We start from the raw sequence: 25,191 nt of genomic DNA, 5'->3' as shown, positions 1-25,191 counted from the left end.
TGGTCCACCCAGGGTGTTAGTCACAGCCCAGGTGCTGGCTTGTCTGGGGAGGAAAAAAGTTTCCTCTACAATTACTTCCAGGAGTCTGCTATGGGACCAAAACTGCTTCCTTCAGTCTGAATCATAGCTCCAGAGATAGGCAACCAAGGTAACCAGGCAGAGTCTCCTTCGGACCTTGGTTACCCAGGGGCTGGCTGGGTTAGCAAACCTTTCCTCTGCCTTTTCATGCACTCTCATTGAGGAGGCTGATTGGGAAGGCATTCCATTACCATTCCTGAGAGGTGGGCTGGTGGTCCAAGCCCCAGATTCTCCCTAGACCACCAGGGATACCAGTAAGTGCCCTTTTCTTACTTAACATGCATTCATTTATACATTGGCTTTAACCATCTCATCACTGCAGCTTGGGACCAGGTGATTTCTGCAAATATATTTAAGTACATTTATATACTTATTATAAATTGTTGTCTCTACTGCCCAGCACACAGGGCTCGGTTCCCCTAGCCCTGCAGTCTGGGACCACTGGGGCTTTCCCTCAGCACACCAGGGGCTGACAGCTTAAAGCACCGCACTGAGATCCAGCTTTTCCAGTTACCCCAGTGGGCAGCACCATGCCACTCTCCAGGTCAAAATTATAGCTTGCCAACCTACAGTGCTGGGAAACCGGGTAGCTGGTTCTCCCTGCCCCAGCAGTATACATCCATACTGCTCTACAATCCCAGGACCAACCGACGTTACTGTGGCAGACGGAAAGGAACAAGAGGTACCCATGGCAAGGGTCTACCTGGACTGGGGAATGGGTCAAAAGGTTTGAGATGTTTAAGTCATGGATGGTTTCCCAACTGATGTAGTCCTAGGGAATGACCCTGATGGTGGAATCCATACATTATTTTCTACTTTCACTCAGTTGCAGGTGTCATCTACACCAGCACAGCCCAGAGGAACATATCACAGTGACTAGACATCTGCCAGCAACCAGCCCAGAGGTAAAGACCGAAGCAGCAAGAATGGCACATCTACCCAGCATGACTCTTGCCTCTGGTAGGTCAACATCACATAGCAATGCAGAGGATGTTGGATTCTGCAAGGGTGTCCTGTGATGCTGGTGGTGAGAATGAGTGACCACACTGACCTCTATATAATTGACCTGACCGAAACTGACCCTAGCAATCCCAACCTCAACCCCCTTGTACACCCAGTATCCACACTGTGGTAATATCTCCCAACACAGATATTACCCACACACAGGCATCTCATAAACACACACACACACACACACACACACACACACACACACACAATGGAAGCAGAGCAGATATGTCCTAAATGAACACTGTGTCCTACACATGGGCTAATTGAACATCTATAGGTTCTTGTGGTTGCCCTTAAGGAGTAAAGCCCTGCAGCCAGTGTCTTACTGATATTCTAGGCTGAGGCTACCAGGTAGACCAGCACGGAGAGGGAAATACAGCAGGACAGAGTAAGTGGACAGCAGGACAGAACCACAGAGCAGGACGTAGCAACATGACTAAGCAGCAGGACAGAGCAATAGAGTAGGGATCAGCAGCTCATTCATAGGGAACAGCAGAATGTGGGAGATGTATAAGGACAGAACATAAAGAGTATTAGTACAGAGTCATCATATACATTAACTGGAGCTACTGCACAATGACGTATGTGTGGTTACAGTGCTGTGTATGAGACAGTGATGCTTGTGTGAAGGTGGTGAGTGTGAACATAAAGTGAAGGAATCACCTAATAATTACAGTGACATGATGTGACGGGGGAGCAGGTGTATAATAGGGGCTGATGGCTCCTGATGTATGAGATACACCAGAGAGTGTGGGGAGGAGACTGGTCAGATCTCTGGGCTGGTAACACACAGTGACATGATGTGAGGGGGAGCAGGAGTATAATAGGGGCTGATGTCTCCTGATGTATGAGATACACCAGAGAGTGTGGTAAGGAGACTGGTCAGATCTCTGGGCTGGTTACACACAGTGACATGATGTGAGGTGGAGAGCAGGAGTATAATAGGGGCTGATGGCTCCTGATGTATGAGATACACCAGAGAGTGTGGGGAGGAGACTGGTCAAATCTCTGGGCTGGTGACACACAGTGACATGATGTGAGGGAAGAGCAGGAGTATAATAGGGGCTGATGTCTCCTGATGTATGAGATACACCAGAGAGTGTGGGGAGGAGACTGGTTAGATCTCTGGGCTGGTAATACACAGTGACATGATGTGAGGGGGAGAGCAGGAGTATAATAGGGGCTGATGTCTCCTGATGTATGAGATACACCAGAGAGTGTGGGGAGGAGACTGGTCAGATCTCTGGGCTGGTAACACACAGTGACATGATGTGAGGAGGAGAGCAGGAGTATAATAGGGGCTGATGTCTCCTGATGTATGAGATACACCAGAGAGTGTGGGGAGTAGACTGGTCAGATCTCTGGGCTGGTAACACACAATGACATGATGTGAGGGGGAGAGCAGGAGTATAATAGGGGCTGATGGCTCCTGATGTATGAGATACACCAGAGAGTGTGGGGAGGAGACTGGTCAGATCTCTGGGCTGATAACACACAGTGACATGATGTGAGGGAAGAGCAGGAGTATAATTGGGGCTGATGTCTCCTGATGTATGAGATACACCAGAGAGTGTGGGGAGGAGACTGGTTAGATCTCTGGGCTGGTAACACACAGTGACATGATGCGAGGGGAGAGCAGGCGTATAATAGGGGCTGATGGATCCTGATGTATGAGATACACCAGAGAGTGTGGGGAGGAGACTGGTCAGATCTCTGGGCTGGTAACTCACAGTGACATGATGTGAGGGGGAGAGCAGGAGTATAATAGGGGCTGATGGCTGCTGATGTAAGAGATACACCAGACAGTATGGGGAGGAGACTGGTCAGATCTCTGGGCTGGTAACACAGTGACATGTGAGGGGGAGAGCAGGAGTGTAATAGGGGCTGATGTCTCCTGATGTATGAGATACACCAGAGAGTGTGGGGAGGAGACTGGTCAGATCTCTGGGCTGGTAACACAATGATATGATGTGAGGGGGAGAGCAGGAGTATAATAGGGGCTGATGGCTCCTGATGTATGAGATACACCAGAGAGTGTGGGGAGTAGACTGGTCAGATCTCTGGGCTGGTAATACACAGTGACATGATGTGACGGGGGAGCAGGTGTATAATAGGGGCTGATGGCTCCTGATGTATGAGATACACCAGAGAGTGCGGGGAGAAGACTGGTAAGATCTCTGGGCTGGTAACACACAGTGATATGATGTGAGGGGGAAAGCAGGAGTATAATAGGGGATGATGGCTCCTGATGTATGAGATACACCAGAGAGTGTGGGGAGGAGACTGGTCAGATATCTGGGCTGGTAACACACAGTGACATGATGTGAGAGGGAGAGCAGGAGTATAATAGAGGCTGATGGCTCCTGATGTATGAGATACACCAGAGAGTGTGGGGAGGAGACTGGTCAGATCTCTGGGCTGGTAACACACAGAGACATGATATGAAGGGGAGAACAGGAGTATAATAGGGGCTGATGTCTCCTGATGTATGAGATACACCAGATAGTGTGGGGAGGAGACTGGTCAGATCTCTGGGCTGGTAACACACAGTGACATGATGTGAGGGGAGAGCAGGAGTATAATAGGGGCTGATGTCTCCTGATGTATGAGATACACCAGAGAGAGTGGGGAGGAGACTGGTTAGATCTCTGGGCTGGTAACACACAGTGACATGATGTGAGGGGGAGAGCAGGACAGTAATAGAGGCTGATGGCTCCTGATATAAGAGATACACCAGAGAGAGTGGGGAGGAGACTGGTCAGATCTCTGGGCTTGTAACACACAGTGACATGATGTGAGGTGGAGAGCAGGAGTATAATAGGGGCTGATGTCTCCTGATGTATGAGATACACCAGAGAGTGTGGGGAGGAGACTGGTCAGATCTCTGGGCTGGTAACACACAGTGACATGATGTGAGGGGGAGAGCAGGAGTATAATAGGGGCTGTTGGCTCCTGATGTATGAGATACACCAGAGAGTGTGGGGAGGAGACTGGTCAGATCTCTGGGCTGGTAACACACAGTGACATGATGTAAGTAAGGGGGAGAGCAGGAGTGTAATAGAGGCTGACGGCTACTGATGTATGAGATACACCAGAGAGTGCGGGGAGAAGACTGGTCAGATCTCTGGGCTGGTAACACAGTGACATGATATGAAGGGGAGAACAGGAGTATAATAGGGGCTGATGTCTCCTGATGTATGAGATACACCAGATAGTGTGGGGAGGAGACTGGTCAGATCTCTGGGCTGGTAACACACAGTGACATGATATGAGGGGGAGAACAGGAGTATAATAGGGGCTGATGTCTCCTGATGTATGAGATACACCAGAGAGAGTGGGGAGGAGACTGGTCAGATCTCTGGGCTGGTAACACACAGTGACATGATGTGAGGGGGAGAGCAGGAGTATAATAGTGGCTGATGGTTCCTGATGTATGAGATACACCAAAGAGTGTGGGGAGGAGACTGGTCAGATCTCTGGGCTGGTAACACACAGTGACATGATGTAAGGGGGAGAGCATGAGTATAATAGAGGCTGATGGCTCCTGATATATGAGATACACCAGAGAGAGTGGGGAGGAGACTGGTCAGATCTCTGGGCTGGTAACACACAGTGACATGATGTGAGGTGGAGAGCAGGAGTATAATAGGGGCTGATGTCTCCTGATGTATGATATACACCAGAGAGTGTGGGGAGGAGACTGGTCAGATCTCTGGGCTGGTAACACACAGTGACATGATGTGAGGGGGAGAGCAGGAGTATAATGGGGGAGAGCAGGAGTATAATAGGGGCTGATGGCTCCTGATGTATGAGATACACCAGAGAGTGTGGGGAGGAGACAGGTCAGATCTCTGGGCTGGTAACACACAGTGATATGATGTGAGGGGGAGAGCAGGAGTATAATAGGGGATGATGGCTCCTGATGTATGAGATACACCAGAGAGTGTGGGGAGGAGACTGGTCAGATATCTGGGCTGGTAACACACAGTGACATGATGTGAGAGGGAGAGCAGGAGTATAATAGGGGCTGATGGCTCCTGATGTATGAGATACACCAGAGAGTGTGGGGAGGAGACTGGTCAGATCTCTGGGCTGGTAACACACAGTGACATGATATGAAGGGGAGAACAGGAGTATAATAGGGGCTGATGTCTCCTGATGTATGAGATACACCAGATAGTGTGGGGAGGAGACTGGTCAGATCTCTGGGCTGGTAACACACAGTGACATGATGTGAGGGGAGAGCAGGAGTATAATAGGGGCTGATGTCTCCTGATGTATGAGATACACCAGAGAGAGTGGGGATGAGACTGGTTAGATCTCTGGGCTGGTAACACACAGTGACATGATGGGAGGGGGAGAGCAGGAGTGTAATAGAGGCTGATGGCTCCTGATATATGAGATACACCAGAGAGAGTGGGGAGGAGACTGGTCAGATCTCTGGGCTGGTAACACACAGTGACATGATGTGAGGTGGAGAGCAGGAGTATAATAGGGGCTGACGGCTACTGATGTATGAGATACACCAGAGAGTGCGGGGAGAAGACTGGTCAGATCTCTGGGCTGGTAACACAGTGACATGATATGAAGGGGAGAACAGGAGTATAATAGGGGCTGATGTCTCCTGATGTATGAGATACACCAGAGAGTGTGGGGAGGAGACTGGTCAGATCTCTGGGCTGGTAACACACAGTGACATGATATGAGGGGGAGAACAGGAGTATAATAGGGGCTGATGTCTCCTGATGTATGAGATACACCAGAGAGAGTGGGGAGGAGACTGGTCAGATCTCTGGGCTGGTAACACACAGTGACATGATGTGAGGGGGAGAGCAGGAGTATAATAGTGGCTGATGGTTCCTGATGTATGAGATACACCAGAGAGTGTGGGGAGGAGACTGATCAGATCTCTGGGCTGGTAACACACAGTGACATGATGTAAGGGGGAGAGCAGGAGTATAATAGAGGCTGATGGCTCCTGATATATGAGATACACCAGAGAGAGTGGGGAGGAGACTGGTCAGATCTCTGGGCTGGTAACACACAGTGACATGATGTGAGGTGGAGAGCAGGAGTATAATAGGGGCTGATGTCTCCTGATGTATGAGATACACCAGAGAGTGTGGGGAGGAGACTGTTCACATCTCTGGGCTGGTAACGCACAGTGACATGATATGAGGGGGAGAACAGGAGTATAATAGGGGCTGATGTCTCCCGATGTATGAGATACACCAGAGAGTGTGTGGAGGAGACTGGTCAGATCTCTGGGCTGGTAACACACAGTGACATGATGTGAGGGGGAGGACAGGCGTATAATAGGGGCTGATGGCTCCTGATGTATGAGATACACCAGAGAGTGTGGGGAGGAGACTGGTCAGATCTCTGGGCTGGTAATACACAGTGACATGATGTGACGGGGGAGCAGGTGTATAATAGGGGCTGATGGCTCCTGATGTATGAGATACACCAGAGAGTGCGGGGAGAAGACTGGTCAGATCTCTGGGCTGGTAACACACAGTGATATGATGTGAGGGGGAGAGCAGGAGTAAATAGGGGCTATGGCACCTGATGTATGAGATACACCAGAGAGTGTGGGGAGGAGACTGGACAGATCTCTGGGCTGGTAACACAGTGACATGATGTGAAGGGAAGAGCAGGAGTATAATAGGGGCTGATGGCTCCCGATGTATGAGATACACCAGAGAGTGTGGGGAGGAGACTGGTCAGATCTCTGGGCTGGTAACACACAGTGACATGATGTGAGGGGGAGGACAGGCGTATAATAGGGGCTGATGGCTCCTGATGTATGAGATACACCAGAGAGTGTGGGGAGGAGACTGGTCAGATCTCTGGGCTGGTAATACACAGTGACATGATGTGAGGGGGAGAGCAGGAGTATAATAGGGGCTGTAATAATTGTTTATTGCTCACCTTTGCCGATATCTGTAGGAATTTCCTCCACCTTACACTGAACACTCCTTATAGATGTCTCTTCTTCTCCCTCTGTATCTTCTGCCTTATTAGAAGTCACAAGCATCTTGGCTTCTTTCTTTATATCTTCTGTTTTTATATCAGTTAGTTCTTCACTCTAAATAACCCACATAACAATACAATTATATATTATTTATGTCTTATGTTGATAAAACTGATGTTTTATCTGTAAAATATCAGTCTATAAGACACACAGCTTCTCTACAGATCATATAGTGACAGTCACTTTGGTATATTGGGAAGACCCTAAATCCCACCTACCTGATCCTCCTGTGGGATCCTGTGATTCTCCTCTGTACAGTCCTGGGAATACAGAGGACGGGGACATCTCTCTGGGGTATCTCTGTTACTGGACCCATCTGTAGGAGACACACAGTGACTGAGTACAGTGTATATATGTGATTATCAGATGATGTGTGAATATAGGGGGCCCCCATACCTGCTCTCCCCTGTACATGACAGTCTCCTCTTACCCAGTGATGTGAGGGGCCGGTGATTCTCCATCATCATGTCCTTGTACAGACCCCTGTGTTCCTCTATATACTCCCCCTCCTGCATGGAGACATAGACAGTGACATCCTGACACCTTATAGGAACCTGACACACAGTGATACAGTCATCACCCAGACACATCCCCCGGTGTTACTGTATAATGTCCCATTCCCAGCAGTCACCTCTCCAGTCATCACCCAGACACATCCCCTGGTGTTACTGTATAATATCCCATTCCCAGCAGTCACCTCTCCAGTCATCACCCAGACACATCCCCCGGTGTTACTGTATAATGCCCCATTCCCAGCAGTCACCTCTCCAGTCATCACCCAGACATCCCCTGGTGTTACTGTATAATGCCCCATTCCCAGCAGTCACCTCTCCAGTCATCACCCAGACACATCCCCTGGTGTTACTGTATAATGTCCCATTCCCAGCAGTCACCTCTCTAGTCATCACCCAGACACATCCCCAGGTGTTACTGTATAATGTCCCATTCCCAGCAGTCACCTCTCCAGTCATCACCGAGACACATCCCCCGGTGTTACAGTATAATGTCCCATTCCCAGCAGTCACCTCTCCAGTCATCACCCAGACACATCCCCTGGTGTTACTGTATAATGCCCCATTCCCAGCAGTCACCTCTCCAGTCATCACCCAGACACATCCCCTGGTGTTACTGTATAATGTCCCATTCCCAGCAGTCACCTCTCCAGTCATCACCCAGACACATCCCCTGGTGTTACTGTATAATGTCCCATTCCCAGCAGTCACCTCTCCAGTCATCACCCAGACACATCCCCTGGTGTTACTGTATAATGTCCCATTCCCAGCAGTCACCTCTCCAGTCATCACCCAGACACATCCCCTGGTGTTACTGTATAATGTCCCATTCCCAGCAGTCACATCTCCAGTCATCACCCAGACACATCCCCCTGTGTTACTGTATAATGCCCCATTCCCAGCAGTCACCTCTCCAGTCATCACCCAGACACATCCCCTGGTGTTACTGTATAATGTCCCATTCCCAGCAGTCACCTCTCCAGTCATCACCCAGACACATCCCCTGGTGTTACTGTATAATGTCCCATTCCCAGCAGTCACCTCTCCAGTCATCACCCAGACACATCCCCTGGTGTTACTGTATAATGTCCCATTCCCAGCAGTCACCTCTCCAGTCATCACCCAGACACGTCCCCTGGTGTTACTGTATAATGCTCCATTCCCAGCAGTCACCTCTCCAGTCATCACCCAGACACGTCCCCTGGTGTTACTGTATAATGCTCCATTCCCAGCAGTCACCTCTCCAGTCATCACCCAGACACGTCCCCTGGTGTTACTGTATAATGCTCCATTCCCAGCAGTCACCTCTCCAGTCATCACCCAGACACGTCCCCTGGTGTTACTGTATATGCTCCATTCCCAGCAGTCACCTCTCCAGTCATCACCCAGACACATCCCCTGGTGTTACTGTATAATATCCCATTCCCAGCAGTCACCTCTCCAGTCATCACCCAGACACATCCCCCGGTGTTACTGTATAATGCCCCATTCCCAGCAGTCACCTCTCCAGTCATCACCCAGACATCCCCTGGTGTTACTGTATAATGCCCCATTCCCAGCAGTCACCTCTCCAGTCATCACCCAGACACATCCCCTGGTGTTACTGTATAATATCCCATTCCCAGCAGTCACCTCTCCAGTCATCACCCAGACACATCCCCCGGTGTTACTGTATAATGTCCCATTCCCAGCAGTCACCTCTCCAGTCATCACCCAGACACATCCCCTGGTGTTACTGTATAATGTCCCATTCCCAGCAGTCACCTCTCTAGTCATCACCCAGACACATCCCCAGGTGTTACTGTATAATGTCCCATTCCCAGCAGTCACCTCTCCAGTCATCACCGAGACACATCCCCCGGTGTTACAGTATAATGTCCCATTCCCAGCAGTCACCTCTCCAGTCATCACCCAGACACATCCCCTGGTGTTACTGTATAATGCCCCATTCCCAGCAGTCACCTCTCCAGTCATCACCCAGACACATCCCCTGGTGTTACTGTATAATGTCCCATTCCCAGCAGTCACCTCTCCAGTCATCACCCAGACACATCCCCTGGTGTTACTGTATAATGTCCCATTCCCAGCAGTCACCTCTCCAGTCATCACCCAGACACATCCCCTGGTGTTACTGTATAATGTCCCATTCCCAGCAGTCACCTCTCCAGTCATCACCCAGACACATCCCCTGGTGTTACTGTATAATGTCCCATTCCCAGCAGTCACATCTCCAGTCATCACCCAGACACATCCCCCTGTGTTACTGTATAATGCCCCATTCCCAGCAGTCACCTCTCCAGTCATCACCCAGACACATCCCCTGGTGTTACTGTATAATGTCCCATTCCCAGCAGTCACCTCTCCAGTCATCACCCAGACACATCCCCTGGTGTTACTGTATAATGTCCCATTCCCAGCAGTCACCTCTCCAGTCATCACCCAGACACATCCCCTGGTGTTACTGTATAATGTCCCATTCCCAGCAGTCACATCTCCAGTCATCACCCAGACACATCCCCCTGTGTTACTGTATAATGCCCCATTCCCAGCAGTCACCTCTCCAGTCATCACCCAGACACGTCCCCTGGTGTTACTGTATAATGTCACATTCCCAGCAGTCACCTCTCCAGTCATCACCCAGACACGTCCCCTGGTGTTACTGTATAATGCTCCATTCCCAGCAGTCACCTCTCCAGTCATCACCCAGACACGTCCCCTGGTGTTACTGTATAATGCTCCATTCCCAGCAGTCACCTCTCCAGTCATCACCCAGACACGTCCCCTGGTGTTACTGTATATGCTCCATTCCCAGCAGTCACCTCTCCAGTCATCACCCAGACACATCCCCTGGTGTTACTGTATAATGCCCCATTCCCGGCAGTCACCTCTCCAGTCATCACCCAGACACGTCCCCTGGTGTTACTGTATAATGCTCCATTCCCAGCAGTCATCTCTCCAGTCATCACCCAGACACATCCCCTGGTGTTACTATATAATGTCCCATTCCCAGCAGTCACCTCTCCAGTCATCACCCGGACACATCCCCGGTGTTACTGTATAATGTCCCATTCCCAGCAGTCACCTCTCCAGTCATCACCCAGACACATCCCCTGGTGTTACTGTATAATGCCCCATTCCCAGCAGTCACCTCTCCAGTCATCACCCAGACACGTCCCCTGGTGTTACTGTATAATGTCCCATTCCCAGCAGTCACCTCTCCAATCATCACCCAGACACATCCCCTGGTGTTACTGTATAATGCCCCATTCCCAGCAGTCACCTCTCCAGTCAGCAGCTGAATGATCTTGTTGGTGAGTTCCAGGATCCTCTGGTCATTGTGTCTCTCATGTGTCAGTGAGAGAGGTGGAGGCACCAGGATGGGGCTCTGGCTCCTGCTCAGTCCTCCCGACACATTGGGATGTATGCTGGATGTCTCACACTCACTGGATGTCTTCCTCACTACTGTGTAATCCTGTATAAATGAGGGAAACATCAAATATCACTGTCCCCAGTCATCTCCCTGTATTATTACTATAGATATAATTGATCTCATTGTGAAGTTCCCAGATCTCCTCAACTCCCCAGTCATGTCCCTGTATTATTACTATAGATATAAGTGGTCACTGTGACACCACCAGATCCCCTCACCTCCCCAGTCAAGTCTCTGTATTATTACTATAGATATAAGTGATGTCACTATGATGCTCCCAGATCCCCTCACCTCCACAGTCATGTCCCTGTATTATTACTATAGATATAAGTGATGTCACTATGACGATCACAGATCCACTCACCTCTCCAGTCATGTCCTTGTATTATTACTATAGATATAAATGATGTCACTGTGATGATCACAGATCCACTCACCTCCCCAGTCAGCAGGTAGATTATCTCCAGGGTGATATTTAGTATACTTTCTGTTTTCAAATTTTTATTCTTGTCCATCTTCTTTTATGTTCTACGGTGTTACGCCTGTAATTTCAATACTTCTATATGAAATATTCATTATGGTAGACTTTCCGTTCATAATGCTATTTCTCCTAAGTCCACAGGATCCACAGAATAACATTGGGATATGAGGTAGCGACAGCAGATTGGCACCATACGATCAAAGCTTTTGGCCTCCCAGCATGCAACGGGTCCGTCCCTATATCCCCGCCTCCTAGCTCAGGCAAATCTGTTGTTTTTCCAAAGTTCAAGGCAGGAGCATCATAGAGAGCCCTAATCAGGCGAGAAGAACACATATGCACACCCTTCCATACAAGAAGGAAGAGGGTAGTGAGTGAAAGGATCCTCAAGTCAGGTGTGTCAGGGTGGGATCCCTGTGGATCCTGAGTACTTAGGAGAAATAGCGTTATCAACGGTAAGTCTACCGTAACGAATATTTCTCCGGCGCGGTCCACAGGTTATCCACAGGATAACATTGGGATGTCCCAAAGCAATTTAGTGGTGGGGACACTCCTGATTAGACAGGAGAATCTTTTGCCCAAATTCAGCGTCCTGAGAGGCAAAGGTATCAAAGGCATGATGTCTAATGAATGTGTTAATGGAAGACCATATGGCTGCCTTACATATCTGTTCTGCTGAAGCATCATGTTGTGCTGCCCATGAAGGACCTACCTTACGAGTAGAGTGAGCAGAGACATTAGCCGGAACAGGGAGATCAGCTTGAGAATATGCTTCTGAAATAGTCATCCGAAGCCACCTCGACAGTGTCTGCTTGTCAGCAGGCCATCCTCTCTTGTGACATCCGTAGAGAATGAAGAGAGTGTCTGTTTTTCCGATGGCACTGGTACGATCCACGTAGATCCTTAAGGCAAGGACTATGTCCAACGATGCACCTCCCGCAGAAAAGTCTGTCCCTTTGAAGGCTGGGACTATAATATCTTCATTAAAGGTGGAATTTAGACACCACCTTAGGAAGATACCCAGATTTGGTTCTGAGAACCACTCTATCTGGATAAAAAAAAAATCAGCAAAGGAGGGCAACATAACAATACTCCTAAATCTGAAACTCTTCTAACTGAAGCAATGGCCAGTAGAAAGAGAACTTTAGCTTTCAACCATTTAAGATCCAATCATTTTAGTGGTTCAAATGGTGCAATTTGAAGAACCTTTAGGACTAAACTTAAATCCTGAGGCACTGTAGGAGGAACAAAAGGAGGTGGAATGTGCAGCATTCCTTGGAAAAAAACGTGCACATCCTGTAGGTTAGCAATTTTCTTTTGTAACTATACAGTGAATGCTGACACCTGAACTCTCGAGGAAGCCACCTGTAGACCTTTATCCATTCCTGCCTGAAGGAATGCGAAGACTCTGGAAACTCTGAAAGACCCAGGGTCATATTTTCGGTCACTGCACCACTGAATATAGGCTTGCCATATTCGGTAATAAATGCGAGCTGAGGAAGGTTTCCTTGCTCTAAGCATAGTTTGAATTACCTGTTGTGAGAATCCTTTTGCCTTCAGGATGGAAGTCTCAAGAGCCACGCTGTCAAAGATAGTCAATCCAGGTGCTGGTGATAGCAAGGACCCTGAGGCAGTAAATCTGGACGTTGAGGGAGTAGGAATGGAGCATCCATCGACATCCTCTGCAGATCTGTGCACCAATGTCTTCTGGGCCAAGCCAGAGCTATTAGTATTACGGTGCTCTTTCCCTGTTTTTCCTTTCGCATCACCCTGGGTAACAGGGCGATTGGTGGAAACACATAGGCCAGACGAAAGTCCCATCTCACTGACAGGGCATCCACAAAGGTCACTTTGGGATCCTTTGTTCTTGACCTGTATGCAGGAACTTTGTTGTTCTGACGGGATGCCATGAGATCTATCTCCGGAAACCCCCACTTGTCTACCAGAGTTTGGAAGACCTCGGGGTGTAAAGCCCATTCGTTTGCATGAATGGCGTGTCAACTGAGAAAATCCGCTTCCCAGTTTAGGACTCCCAGAATGAACACTGCGCGGACAAGGCTGGATAATGAAGTTCTGTCCACTTTAACGTGTGACTTACCTCCTTCATTGATTTTTGGCTGCGAGTTCCTCCCTGATGGTTGATGTTCGCTACTGTCGTTGCATTGTCCGAGTGGATTTGAACTGATTTCCCCTGAAGGATGTCCTTTGCCTGAATAAGTGCCATATATATATGGCTCGAAGTTCCAATATAATTATTGGCAGGCAACTTTCTTCCTTGGTACACTGCCTCTGGAAGCAACTTCTTCCTGACACCGCTCCCCAGCCCTGAAGGCTGGCATCCGTGGTCAGAATTTCCCAATCTGATATCCAAAAGGGTCTTTTGCTACCCAGATGGGATGTCTGTAACCACCATGCTAATGACCTCCTTAGTGTACTTCCAGAGGACGGACCATAGTCTGAGTTTTTATTGTCTGATGAAAACCATTCCATTTGGAAAGGATCAGATGCTGCAGAGGTCTCGAGTGGAACTGAGTATACTCCACCATGTTGAATGTCGACACCATAGATCCCATCACACGCATTGCCACGTGAGTGGATACCCTTTGACTGTGTAGCAGGTCCTGAATCCTTGACTGAACTTTGGATATTTTGTACAGAGGTAAAATTACTCTGAAGACCCGAACTCAACACAGCCCCCAAGTGAGTCATCCGTTGTGACGAAACCAGGGACGACTTTGCCCAATTTATGAGCCAACTGTGGGGGTCATTCCGAGTTGTTCGCTCGTTATTTTTTTCTCGCAACGGAGCGATTAGTCGCTAATGCGCATGCGCAATGTCCGCAGTGCGACTGCGCCAAGTAAATTTGCTATGCAGTTAGGTATTTTACTCACGGCATTACGAGGTTTTTTCTTCGTTCTGGTGATCGTAATGTGATTGACAGGAAGTGGGTGTTTCTGGGCGGAAACCGGCCGTTTTATGGGTGTGTGCGAAAGAACGCTACCGTTTCTGGGAAAAACGCGGGAGTGGCTGGAGAAACGGGGGAGTGTCTGGGCGAACGCTGGGTGTGTTTGTGACGTCAAACCAGGAACGACAAGCACTGAACTGATCGCAGATGCCGAGTAAGTCTGGAGCTACTCAGAAACCGCTAAGAAGTGTCTATTCGCAATTTTGAGAATCTTTCGTTCGCAATTTTAAGAAGCTAAGATTCACTCCCAGTAGGCGGCGGCTTAGTGTGTGCAAAGCTGCTAAACGCAGCTTGCGAGCGAACAGCTCGGAATGAGGGCCTGTGTCTCTGTAAACAAGTTATTGTCTGTTGCAGATGACACAGAAGCAAATCCAGAGATTGTGCCAGGATTAATAAGTCGTTGAGGTATGGAAAAACCTTATCCCCTGCTGACGAAGATAAGCCGCCATTACCACCATAATATTGGTGAATACTCTGGGAGCTGTGGCCACTACAAATAGTACTGAAAGTGTTGTTGGAGGATAGCAAACCTGAGACAGTGCTGATGGGACAATGCTATAGGAACATGTAGGTAAGCATCCTGGATATCCAGGGATACCATAAAATCCAAGAATGGGCAGAGGAAACTTTTTTTCTGGGGGCAGTTATAGTTATAAAATGTAACTTTAATTACTGTACTTTAAAAACAATAAGTATTGTAATCACATACAGATAGACAAACATCACATATAACATATAGTTGTAGATAATAGCCGAGATTATAAATTCTCTTGCTGTAATAAATGCTTCAAATAGACAATGCGCAGTTCACGGATAATTCAGAAAGCTTGAGCAAAATAATAATTTTTCAAAACTGGAACCTTATTTTCAAGGTCTCCTAGATAATTCCTATTGATACAGTAGGTAACGCAGTTCACAGTGCAGATACTGAATACAGCTGGTAAAGAATAATAATGACTCCAAACAACAATCCCCAATGAGTCCACACCACAGAATATCTCACAAAATTGCCAAATAGTTGAGGATATATGATACATCAACGAGGAAGGATACTTACTAACAGAACTATATAGGAAGGAAGCGGCCACAAACAGCCTTCTACACAGGAAAAACTCCCCCTTTCCACCAACAATTAGAAACTTACCTAAGGGTGAATTCCTACGATTAAGGAGGAATTGTACCACTATCCAGGCATATGAAGAAAAGAGTCAAGAACTTATGACAAGACTTCTGGAACGAGGTTACAGCAAACAATCAATCAAGACTGCAAAATTCCATGCCGCAAAGACAAATCGAGAAACCCTTCTGTTCCCAAAAAACGAAAATAAAACAGAAACCATATCAATCAGATTTGTAACCAACTATTGCAACGAATGGAGAGGACTACAGGAGATAGTTCAGAAACACTGGCAAGTTCTTCTGATTGATGAGGCGAAAAAGCCAACAACCTAAGGGACAAATTGGTGAGAAGCCACTATGTTGGTAACCCCAGGAGAGAACCCAAACTCAGGGGTACCTACCCATGTGGCAAATGTAAGGCCTGAGATCATATGGCCAGAAAGGAGACCATAATAGACAGAGATGGTAATGAAATCAAGTTGAAACAAATCTTTAACTGTGACGTTGTGGGATTGGTATACTGCCTAGAGTTTCTTCTGCCCCTTCTTGTATATATGTTCCTCATACTCTCAGGGGAGCACCTTCACCTGAGGTATTTCTAAGTGGAATTGGACAAAACCATGGTACTTATAGTACACTGTGGAACAATATATTCTTTGCAATTGATTCACACCCTAATTGATACACCTGTGCTCAGGTCTTCCCCTCCCCTTTTCCCTTCAAATACCATAAAATCCTCCTGCTCTATGGCCAAAATAATGGAAGGTAAAGTCTCCATATGAAACAGATGCACCCAATGTACTTGTTCAGCACCTTGAGATTGAGTATGGGCCGGAACAACCCATTTGGCTTCTGGACTAGAAACAGGTTGGAATAGAAACCTTGTCCTCGTTGTGCCGGAGGAACTGGAATTATCACTCCTCATTGAAGCAACTTCTGAGCTGCCTCATGTAAGGCCCTGGCCTTCATTTCCACTGAGGACGGGCTGGTACAAAAAAAACCTTTGTGGAGGGTGCTTCTTGAAAGCAAAGTCATAACCGTGAGATACCGCTCTTGCACCCAGGCATCTGTGGTGGACTGCTGCCAGATCTGTGCAAATAGAAGAAGTCGGCCTCCCACCCTGGGGTCCCCCAGGTGGAGGCTAGCACCATCAGGCTGATGGCTTACCTTCTGACTCTGGTAGCCCAATGCTTTTTAGTCTTCCCAGACTTGTCAGATTGAGACTGTTTGCCATAACCCTTCCCTTTTCCTTTTCATTGAGTCCAGAAGGGCCAAAAAGCTGGAAGCCTAGGTTTGGATTTGTGTGTGGAAGGAAACTTCACTTTCTTAGAGAGTCTGCTTCTGACTCCAAAATACTGTTTAATACTTTACCAAAAAGAATATCTCCAGTAAAAGGCAAAGACTCTAGAACCTTCTTGGACTCCATCTTGGATTCTTGGATCTTCTTGGATTTCCATCAGCTGTTCTGACCCAGGAAACTCAGTCCTATCTTTTTTGGGATGTTTAAACACAGGTGCCTTAGATTTTACCAAAGGCTCTGCTGCCTCCTCTAAGGATAGAATGGATTTCATAGCACTAATTAGCTCAGGTATGCCCACTGAGCTGAGGCCTTCCTCCTCGTCTCCGTACACAGACCCAGAGTGCGATGAGTCCTCATCCTCTGATGAGTCCTCATCTGAAACATGTGTAGACTGTGCAGATGATGTAGTTTTAGGTCTACGTCTGTGCAAAAGTAGCCCATGGGGTTTCAACTTAAACCTGTGCCTGCCTTGGCTTATTTAAGAGACTTTGGTGAAAGCTAAAACAATTTGCACATAATCCATTTTGAACCAGATCCTGTGAGGTTAACGCAGCTTTGCAAGACAAACATGAAATGAGTGTTGGTGCTGCTGTGGAGAGTGTATCCTCCTCACCCTTGCCGCTCTTAGACATGATAAATAAATCACACACCTGTACAGTGTTAACTACACAATTTGTGACTGCAATCACTTTAAAATTGTGTTAAAGTGACATACAATCCGATTCATCCCTGCTTTGCACCAGCATTGAGGATCGGTATATACACAGAAACTGACAGGAATAGTAAAGTCAGCAATCACACTAGCAATCAGTCACATGTTATACATTAGTATAATAAGCAATATGAGCACATCATCAACTACAGACACATTTCAAGTATGTAGGAGAAACATATTACTGCATTACCTTATATAGGAGTTTAACCGTATTCAGTCGGAACCAGCAGCAATAGTTTACAGACTCATCTGCATCAGGCACTTATCCAACTATTCGTTCTCAGAGGTAGATAGAGACTTAGTGCTGTATCACCCGGGTTCAGGAGAGTGCTGTATCACCTCGCTTCCAGGATCGATCAATACGTTAGTGAATGCTGAGTGGATCCAGACGCTATTAGTGAACACAATCGCCCCGTGAACCTACAGTGAACACAGACGCCCAAGTGAACACCGACGCAGGAGTCACACAGCCGCCTATGCTGCAACCTGGTCCTTTTAGATACACAGTATCTCAGACGGAAGCAGGAAATCAGTTCATGGGAGACTTGGAGGAAACTGGTCATGAACCGTGGGAGGGCCGACCAGGGGAGCGTCTGACTCCCCACTGCTGACATCAACCCTAGGGATCGCGGCCTCATGCTACCCCTGGAGCCTATGATACATGAGGCCTAGCGCTGGTGTACCCGAGGTAGCAGCCGTGTCAGGGACTGTTTGATAGTCTCCATCCTGGAACAGTGCGGCTGTGTCTCTATTCCCCTTCTAAGCAGAACCGATGCCTTACCTTCTCCCCGTGCTCCGGCCACAGTCTGGTAACGTCTGCTGGACCTGCTAGTATATGCAACACAGACGCCTGCCGAAACAGCAATGTACTCATGGGTAAGCGTTGTTGCGGCCTGGCGGAGAGTTGTTGGAGCGACGCTTTCTAAGGTACATATAAGACGCTGTTTAGAAAGATCACTCAAGAAAAATAGTAAGACTATAAAAATAAAATAAGAAAGCCAGGAGGTGGGGATATAAGGACGGGACCATTGCATGCTGGGAGGTAGAAAGATTTTATATACAGTATAATACAGATCAGTGATGACATTGCTGTGTATATATTACAGTGTATGAGGTATAACAGGGATATAATATACAGTATAATACAGATCAGTGATGACATTGCTGTGTGTGTGTATATTACAGTGTATGAGGTATAACAGGGATATAATATACAGTATAATACAGATCAGTGATGACATTGCTGTGTATATATTACAGTGTATGAGGTATAACAGGGATATAATATACATTATAATACAGATCAGTGATGACATTGCTGTGTGTGTGTGTGTGTGTGTGTGTGTGTGTGTGTGTGTGTGTGTGTGTATATTACAGTGTATGAGGTATAACAGGGATATAATATACAGTATAATACAGATCAGTGATGACATTGCTGTGTGTGTGTGTATATTACAGTGTATGAGGTATAACAGGGATATAATATACAGTATAATACAGATCAGTGATGACATTGCTGTGTGTGTATATTACAGTGTATGAGGTATAACAGGGATATAATATACAGTATAATACAGATCAGTGATGACATTGCTGTGTGTATATATTACAGTGTATGAGGTATAACAGGGATATAATATACAGTATAATACAGATCAGTGATGACATTGCTGTGTGTGTGTATATTACAGTGTATGAGGTATAACAGGGATATAATATACAGTATAATACAGATCAGTGATGACATTGCGGTGTGTATGAGGTATAACAGGGATATAATATACAGTATAATACAGATCAGTGATGACATTGCTGTGTGTGTGTATATTACAGTGTATGAGGTATAACAGGGATATAATATACAGTATAATACAGATCAGTGATGACATTGCTGTGTGTGTATATTACAGTGTATGAGGTATAACAGGGATATAATATACAGTATAATACAGATCAGTGATGACATTGCTGTGTGTGTGTATATTACAGTGTATGAGGTATAACAGGGATATAATATACAGTATAATACAGATCAGTGATGACATTGCTGTGTGTGTGTGTGTGTGTGTGTGTGTGTGTATTACAGTGTATGAGGTATAACAGGGATATAATATACAGTATAATACAGATCAGTGATGACATTGCTGTGTGTGTGTGTGTGTGTGTGTGTGTGTGTGTGTGTGTGTGTGTGTGTATATTACAGTGTATAAGGTATAACAGGGATATAATATACAGTATAATACAGATCAGTGATGATATTGCTGTGTGTGTGTGTATATTACAGTGTATGAGGTATAACAGGGATATAATATACAGTATAATACAGATCAGTGATGACATTGCTGTGTGTGTATATTACAGTGTATGAGGTATAACAGGGATATAATATACAGTATAATACAGATCAGTGATGACATTGCTGTGTGTGTGTATATTACAGTGTATGAGGTATAACAGGGATATAATATACAGTATAATACAGATCAGTGATGACATTGCTGTGTGTGTGTGTGTGTGTGTGTGTGTGTATATTACAGTGTATGAGGTATAACAGGGATATAATATACAGTATAATACAGATCAGTGATGACATTGCTGTGTGTGTGTATATTACAGTGTATGAGGTATAACAGGGATATAATATACAGTATAATACAGATCAGTGATGACATTGCTGTGTGTGTATATTACAGTGTATGAGGTATAACAGGGATATAATATACAGTATAATACAGATCAGTGATGACATTGCTGTGTGTGTGTATATTACAGTGTATGAGGTATAACAGGGATATAATATACAGTATAATACAGATCAGTGATGACATTGCTGTGTGTGTGTGTATATTACAGTGTATGAGGTATAACAGGGATATAATATACAGTATAATACAGATCAGTGATGACATTGCTGTGTGTGTGTATATTACAGTGTATGAGGTATAACAGGGATATAATATACAGTATAATACAGATCAGTGATGACATTGCTGTGTGTGTGTGTATTACAGTGTATGAGGTATAACAGGGATATAATATACAGTATAATACAGATCAGTGATGACATTGCTGTGTGTGTGTATATTACAGTGTATGAGGTATAACAGGGATATAATATACAGTATAATACAGATCAGTGATGACATTGCTGTGTGTATATATTACAGTGTATGAGGTATAACAGGGATATAATATACAGTATAATACAGATCAGTGATGACATTGCTGTGTGTGTGTGTATATTAGTGTATGAGGTATAACAGGGATATAATATACAGTATAATACAGATCAGTGATGACATTGCTGTGTGTGTGTGTGTATATTACAGTGTATGAGGTATAACAGGGATATAATATACAGTATAATACAGATCAGTGATGACATTGCTGTGTGTGTGTATATTACAGTGTATGAGGTATAACAGGGATATAATATACAGTATAATACAGATCAGTGATGACATTGCTGTGTGTGTATATTACAGTGTATGAGGTATAACAGGGATATAATATACAGTATAATACAGATCAGTGATGACATTGCTGTGTGTGTGTATATTACAGTGTATGAGGTATAACAGGGATATAATATACAGTATAATACAGATCAGTGATGACATTGCTGTGTGTGTGTGTGTATTACAGTGTATGAGGTATAACAGGGATATAATATACAGTATAATACAGATCAGTGATGACATTGCTGTGTGTGTGTGTGTGTGTGTGTGTGTGTGTGTGTGTGTGTGTATATTACAGTGTATGAGGTATAACAGGGATATAATATACAGTATAATACAGATCAGTGATGACATTGCTGTGTGTGTGTATATTACAGTGTATGAGGTATAACAGGGATATAATATACAGTATAATACAGATCAGTGATGACATTGCTATATGTGTATATTACAGTGTATGAGGTATAACAGGGATATAATATACAGTATAATACAGATCAGTGATGACATTGCTGTGTGTGTGTATATTACAGTGTATGAGGTATAACAGGGATATAATATACAGTATAATACAGATCAGTGATGACATTGCTGTGTGTGTGTGTGTGTATATTACAGTGTATGAGGTATAACAGGGATATAATATACAGTATAATACAGATCAGTGATGACATTGCTGTGTGTGTATATTACAGTGTATGAGGTATAACAGGGATATAATATACAGTATAATACAGATCAGTGATGACATTGCTGTGTGTGTGTATATTACAGTGTATGAGATATAACAGGGATATAATATACAGTATAATACAGATCAGTGATGACATTGCTGTGTGTGTGTGTATTACAGTGTATGAGGTATAACAGGGATATAATAGACAGTATAATACAGATCAGTGATGACATTGCTGTGTGTGTGTGTATTACAGTGTATGAGGTATAACAGGGATATAATATACAGTATAATACAGATCAGTGATGACATTGCTATGTGTGTATATTATAGTGTATGAGGTATAACAGGGATATAATATACAGTATAATACAGATCAGTGATGACATTGCTGTGTGTGTATATTACAGTGTATGAGGTATAACAGGGATATAATATACAGTATAATACAGATCAGTGATGACATTGCTGTGTGTGTATTACAGTGTATGAGGTATAACAGGGATATAATATACAGTATAATACAGATCAGTGATGACATTGCTGTGTGTGTATTACAGTGTATGAGGTATAACAGGGATATAATATACAGTATAATACAGATCAGTGATGACATTGCTGTGTGTGTGTATATTACAGTGTATGAGGTATAACAGGGATATAATATACAGTATAATACAGATCAGTGATGACATTGCTGTGTGTGTATATTACAGTGTATGAGGTATAACAGGGATATAATATGCAGTATAATACAGATCAGTGATGACATTGCTGTGTGTGTATATTACAGTGTATGAGATATAACAGGGATATAATATACAGTATAATACAGATCAGTGATGACATTGCTGTGTGTGTATATTACAGTGTATGAGGTATAACAGGGATATAATATACAGTATAATACAGATCAGTGATGACATTGCTGTGTGTGTGTGTATATTACAGTGTATGAGGTATAACAGGGATATAATATACAGTATAATACAGATCAGTGATGACATTGCTGTGTGTGTGTGTGTGTGTGTGTGTGTGTGTGTGTGTGTGTGTGTGTGTGTGTGTATTACAGTGTATGAGGTATAACAGGGATATAATATACAGTATAATACAGATCAGTGATGACATTGCTGTGTGTGTGTATATTACAGTGTATGAGGTATAACAGGGATATAATATACAGTATAATACAGATCAGTGATGACATTGCTGTGTGTGTGTATATTACAGTGTATGAGGTATAACAGGGATATAATATACAGTATAATACAGATCAGTGATGACATTGCTGTGTGTGTGTATATTACAGTGTATGAGGTATAACGGATATAATATACAGTATAATACAGATCAGTGATGACATTGCTGTGTGTGTATATATTACAGTGTATGAGGTATAACAGGGATATAATATACAGTATAATACAGATCAGTGATGACATTGCTGTGTGTGTATATTACAGTGTATGAGGTATAACAGGGATATAATATACAGTATAATACAGATCAGTGATGACATTGCTGTGTGTGTGTGTATATTACAGTGTATGAGGTATAACAGGGATATAATATACAGTATAATACAGATCAGTGATGACATTGCTGTGTGTGTATATTACAGTGTATGAGGTATAACAGGGATATAATATACAGTATAATACAGATCAGTGATGACATTGCTGTGTGTGTGTATATTACAGTGTATGAGGTATAACAGGGATATAATATACAGTATAATACAGATCAGTGATGACATTGCTGTGTGTGTGTATATTACAGTGTATGAGGTATAACAGGGATATCATATACAGTATAATACAGATCAGTGATGACATTGCTGTGTGTGTATATTACAGTGTATGAGGTATAACAGGGATATAATATACAGTATAATACAGATCAGTGATGACATTGCTGTGTGTGTGTATATATTACAGTGTATGAGGTATAACAGAGATATAATATATAGTATAATACAGATCAGTGATGACATTGCTGTGTGTGTATATTACAGTGTATGAGGTATAACAGGGATATAATATACAGTATAATACAGATCAGTGATGACATTGCTGTGTGTATATTACAGTGTATGAGGTATAACAGGGATATAATATACAGTATAATACAGATCAGTGATGACATTGCTGTGTGTGTGTGTATATTACAGTGTATGAGGTATAACAGGGATATAATATACAGTATAATACAGATCAGTGATGACATTGCTGTGTGTGTGTGTGTATATTACAGTGTATGAGGTATAACAGGGATATAATATACAGTATAATACAGATCAGTGATGACATTGCTGTGTGTGTATATTACAGTGTATGAGGTATAACAGGGATATAATATACAGTATAATACAGATCAGTGATGACATTGCTGTGTGTATATATTACAGTGTATGAGGTATAACAGGGATATAATATACAGTATAATACAGATCAGTGATGACATTGCTGTGTGTGTGTATATTACAGTGTATGAGGTATAACAGGGATATAATATACACTATAATACAGATCAGTGATGACATTGCTGTGTGTGTATATTACAGTGTATGAGGTATAACAGGGATATAATATACAGTATAATACAGATCAGTGATGACATTGCTGTGTGTGTGTATATTACAGTGTATGAGGTATAACAGGGATATAATATACAGTATAATATAACATCAGGGATTATTACGCTGCAGGACACATACTCACCGTGTGATATCAGGGAATGAGATGAGGGCACAAAGCATGCTGGGTAGTGTAGTACATATCAGGTGACCACTAGAGCTTCCCTGTCATGTGACACATTTGTCCTCTCCCAGGCAGCCATTTTGTGTAGGGTTCATTCCTAAAGTAACAGTCTCAGGCTTCTTTAAAATGGCCGAAATACCATCTGTAAGCCTAGTGCTGGCTGTGGTTGTGCCACATGACTCTGCTGTGTGGGTCACATGACTTTGTGAGCCAATCAGAGCAGAGAGTGCAGGATCACATGACTGTGAGAGCCAATCAGAGCAGAGAGTGTAGCAGTGGCGGTGTCAGTGAGTACGGAGCACATACAGTATAATGAGGTTGGGGTGTGACTGCTGCTACTATGGGGACAGTGACCTTATATTATTATGCTATAGTCTGTGTGGTATTATCCCCATGTGTCTCTGTACAGTCCCTGTGCCCGACCTTCCTGCCCCCGCTCCTGCCGCCTCCGCATAGAGTGTCAGCAGTGCGGCTCCCCCTGTATTATACACAGATAGTGCCCGGCTCCCCCTGTATTATACACAGATAGTGCCCGGCTCCCCCTGTATTATACACAGATAGTGCCCGGCTCCCCCTGTATTATACACAGATAGCGCCCGGCTCCCCCTGTATTATACACAGATAGTGCCCGGCTCCTCCTGTATTATACACAGATA

The 25,191-nt window shown here is 44.7% G+C and overlaps 1 protein-coding gene across 1 annotated transcript in view; it reads right to left on the bottom strand.

Annotated features, from left to right (window-relative positions):
* Positions 1–24,584, bottom strand: part of LOC134996703 (gastrula zinc finger protein XlCGF26.1-like) — a 31,131-nt gene extending 6,547 nt beyond the window's left edge. Inside the window, exons 1-6 of the mRNA XM_063951211.1 lie at positions 24,497–24,584; positions 11,503–11,607; positions 10,916–11,107; positions 7,554–7,632; positions 7,342–7,439; positions 7,021–7,177 (exon numbers count right to left, since the gene is read on the bottom strand). Of these exons, the coding sequence (XP_063807281.1) occupies positions 7,021–7,177; positions 7,342–7,439; positions 7,554–7,632; positions 10,916–11,107; positions 11,503–11,580 (604 nt within the window). The 5' untranslated portion in view covers positions 11,581–11,607; positions 24,497–24,584. The remainder of the gene's footprint in view (positions 1–7,020; positions 7,178–7,341; positions 7,440–7,553; positions 7,633–10,915; positions 11,108–11,502; positions 11,608–24,496) is intronic.
* Between the last annotated feature and the right edge of the window lie 607 nt (positions 24,585–25,191).

Source organism: Pseudophryne corroboree, unplaced genomic scaffold (assembly GCF_028390025.1).
Source record: "Pseudophryne corroboree isolate aPseCor3 unplaced genomic scaffold, aPseCor3.hap2 scaffold_1423, whole genome shotgun sequence".
Lineage (NCBI taxonomy): Eukaryota > Metazoa > Chordata > Amphibia > Anura > Myobatrachidae > Pseudophryne > Pseudophryne corroboree.
The sequence above is the reverse complement of the archived record's forward strand: the minus strand, read 5'-3'. Positions and strand labels throughout refer to the sequence as shown.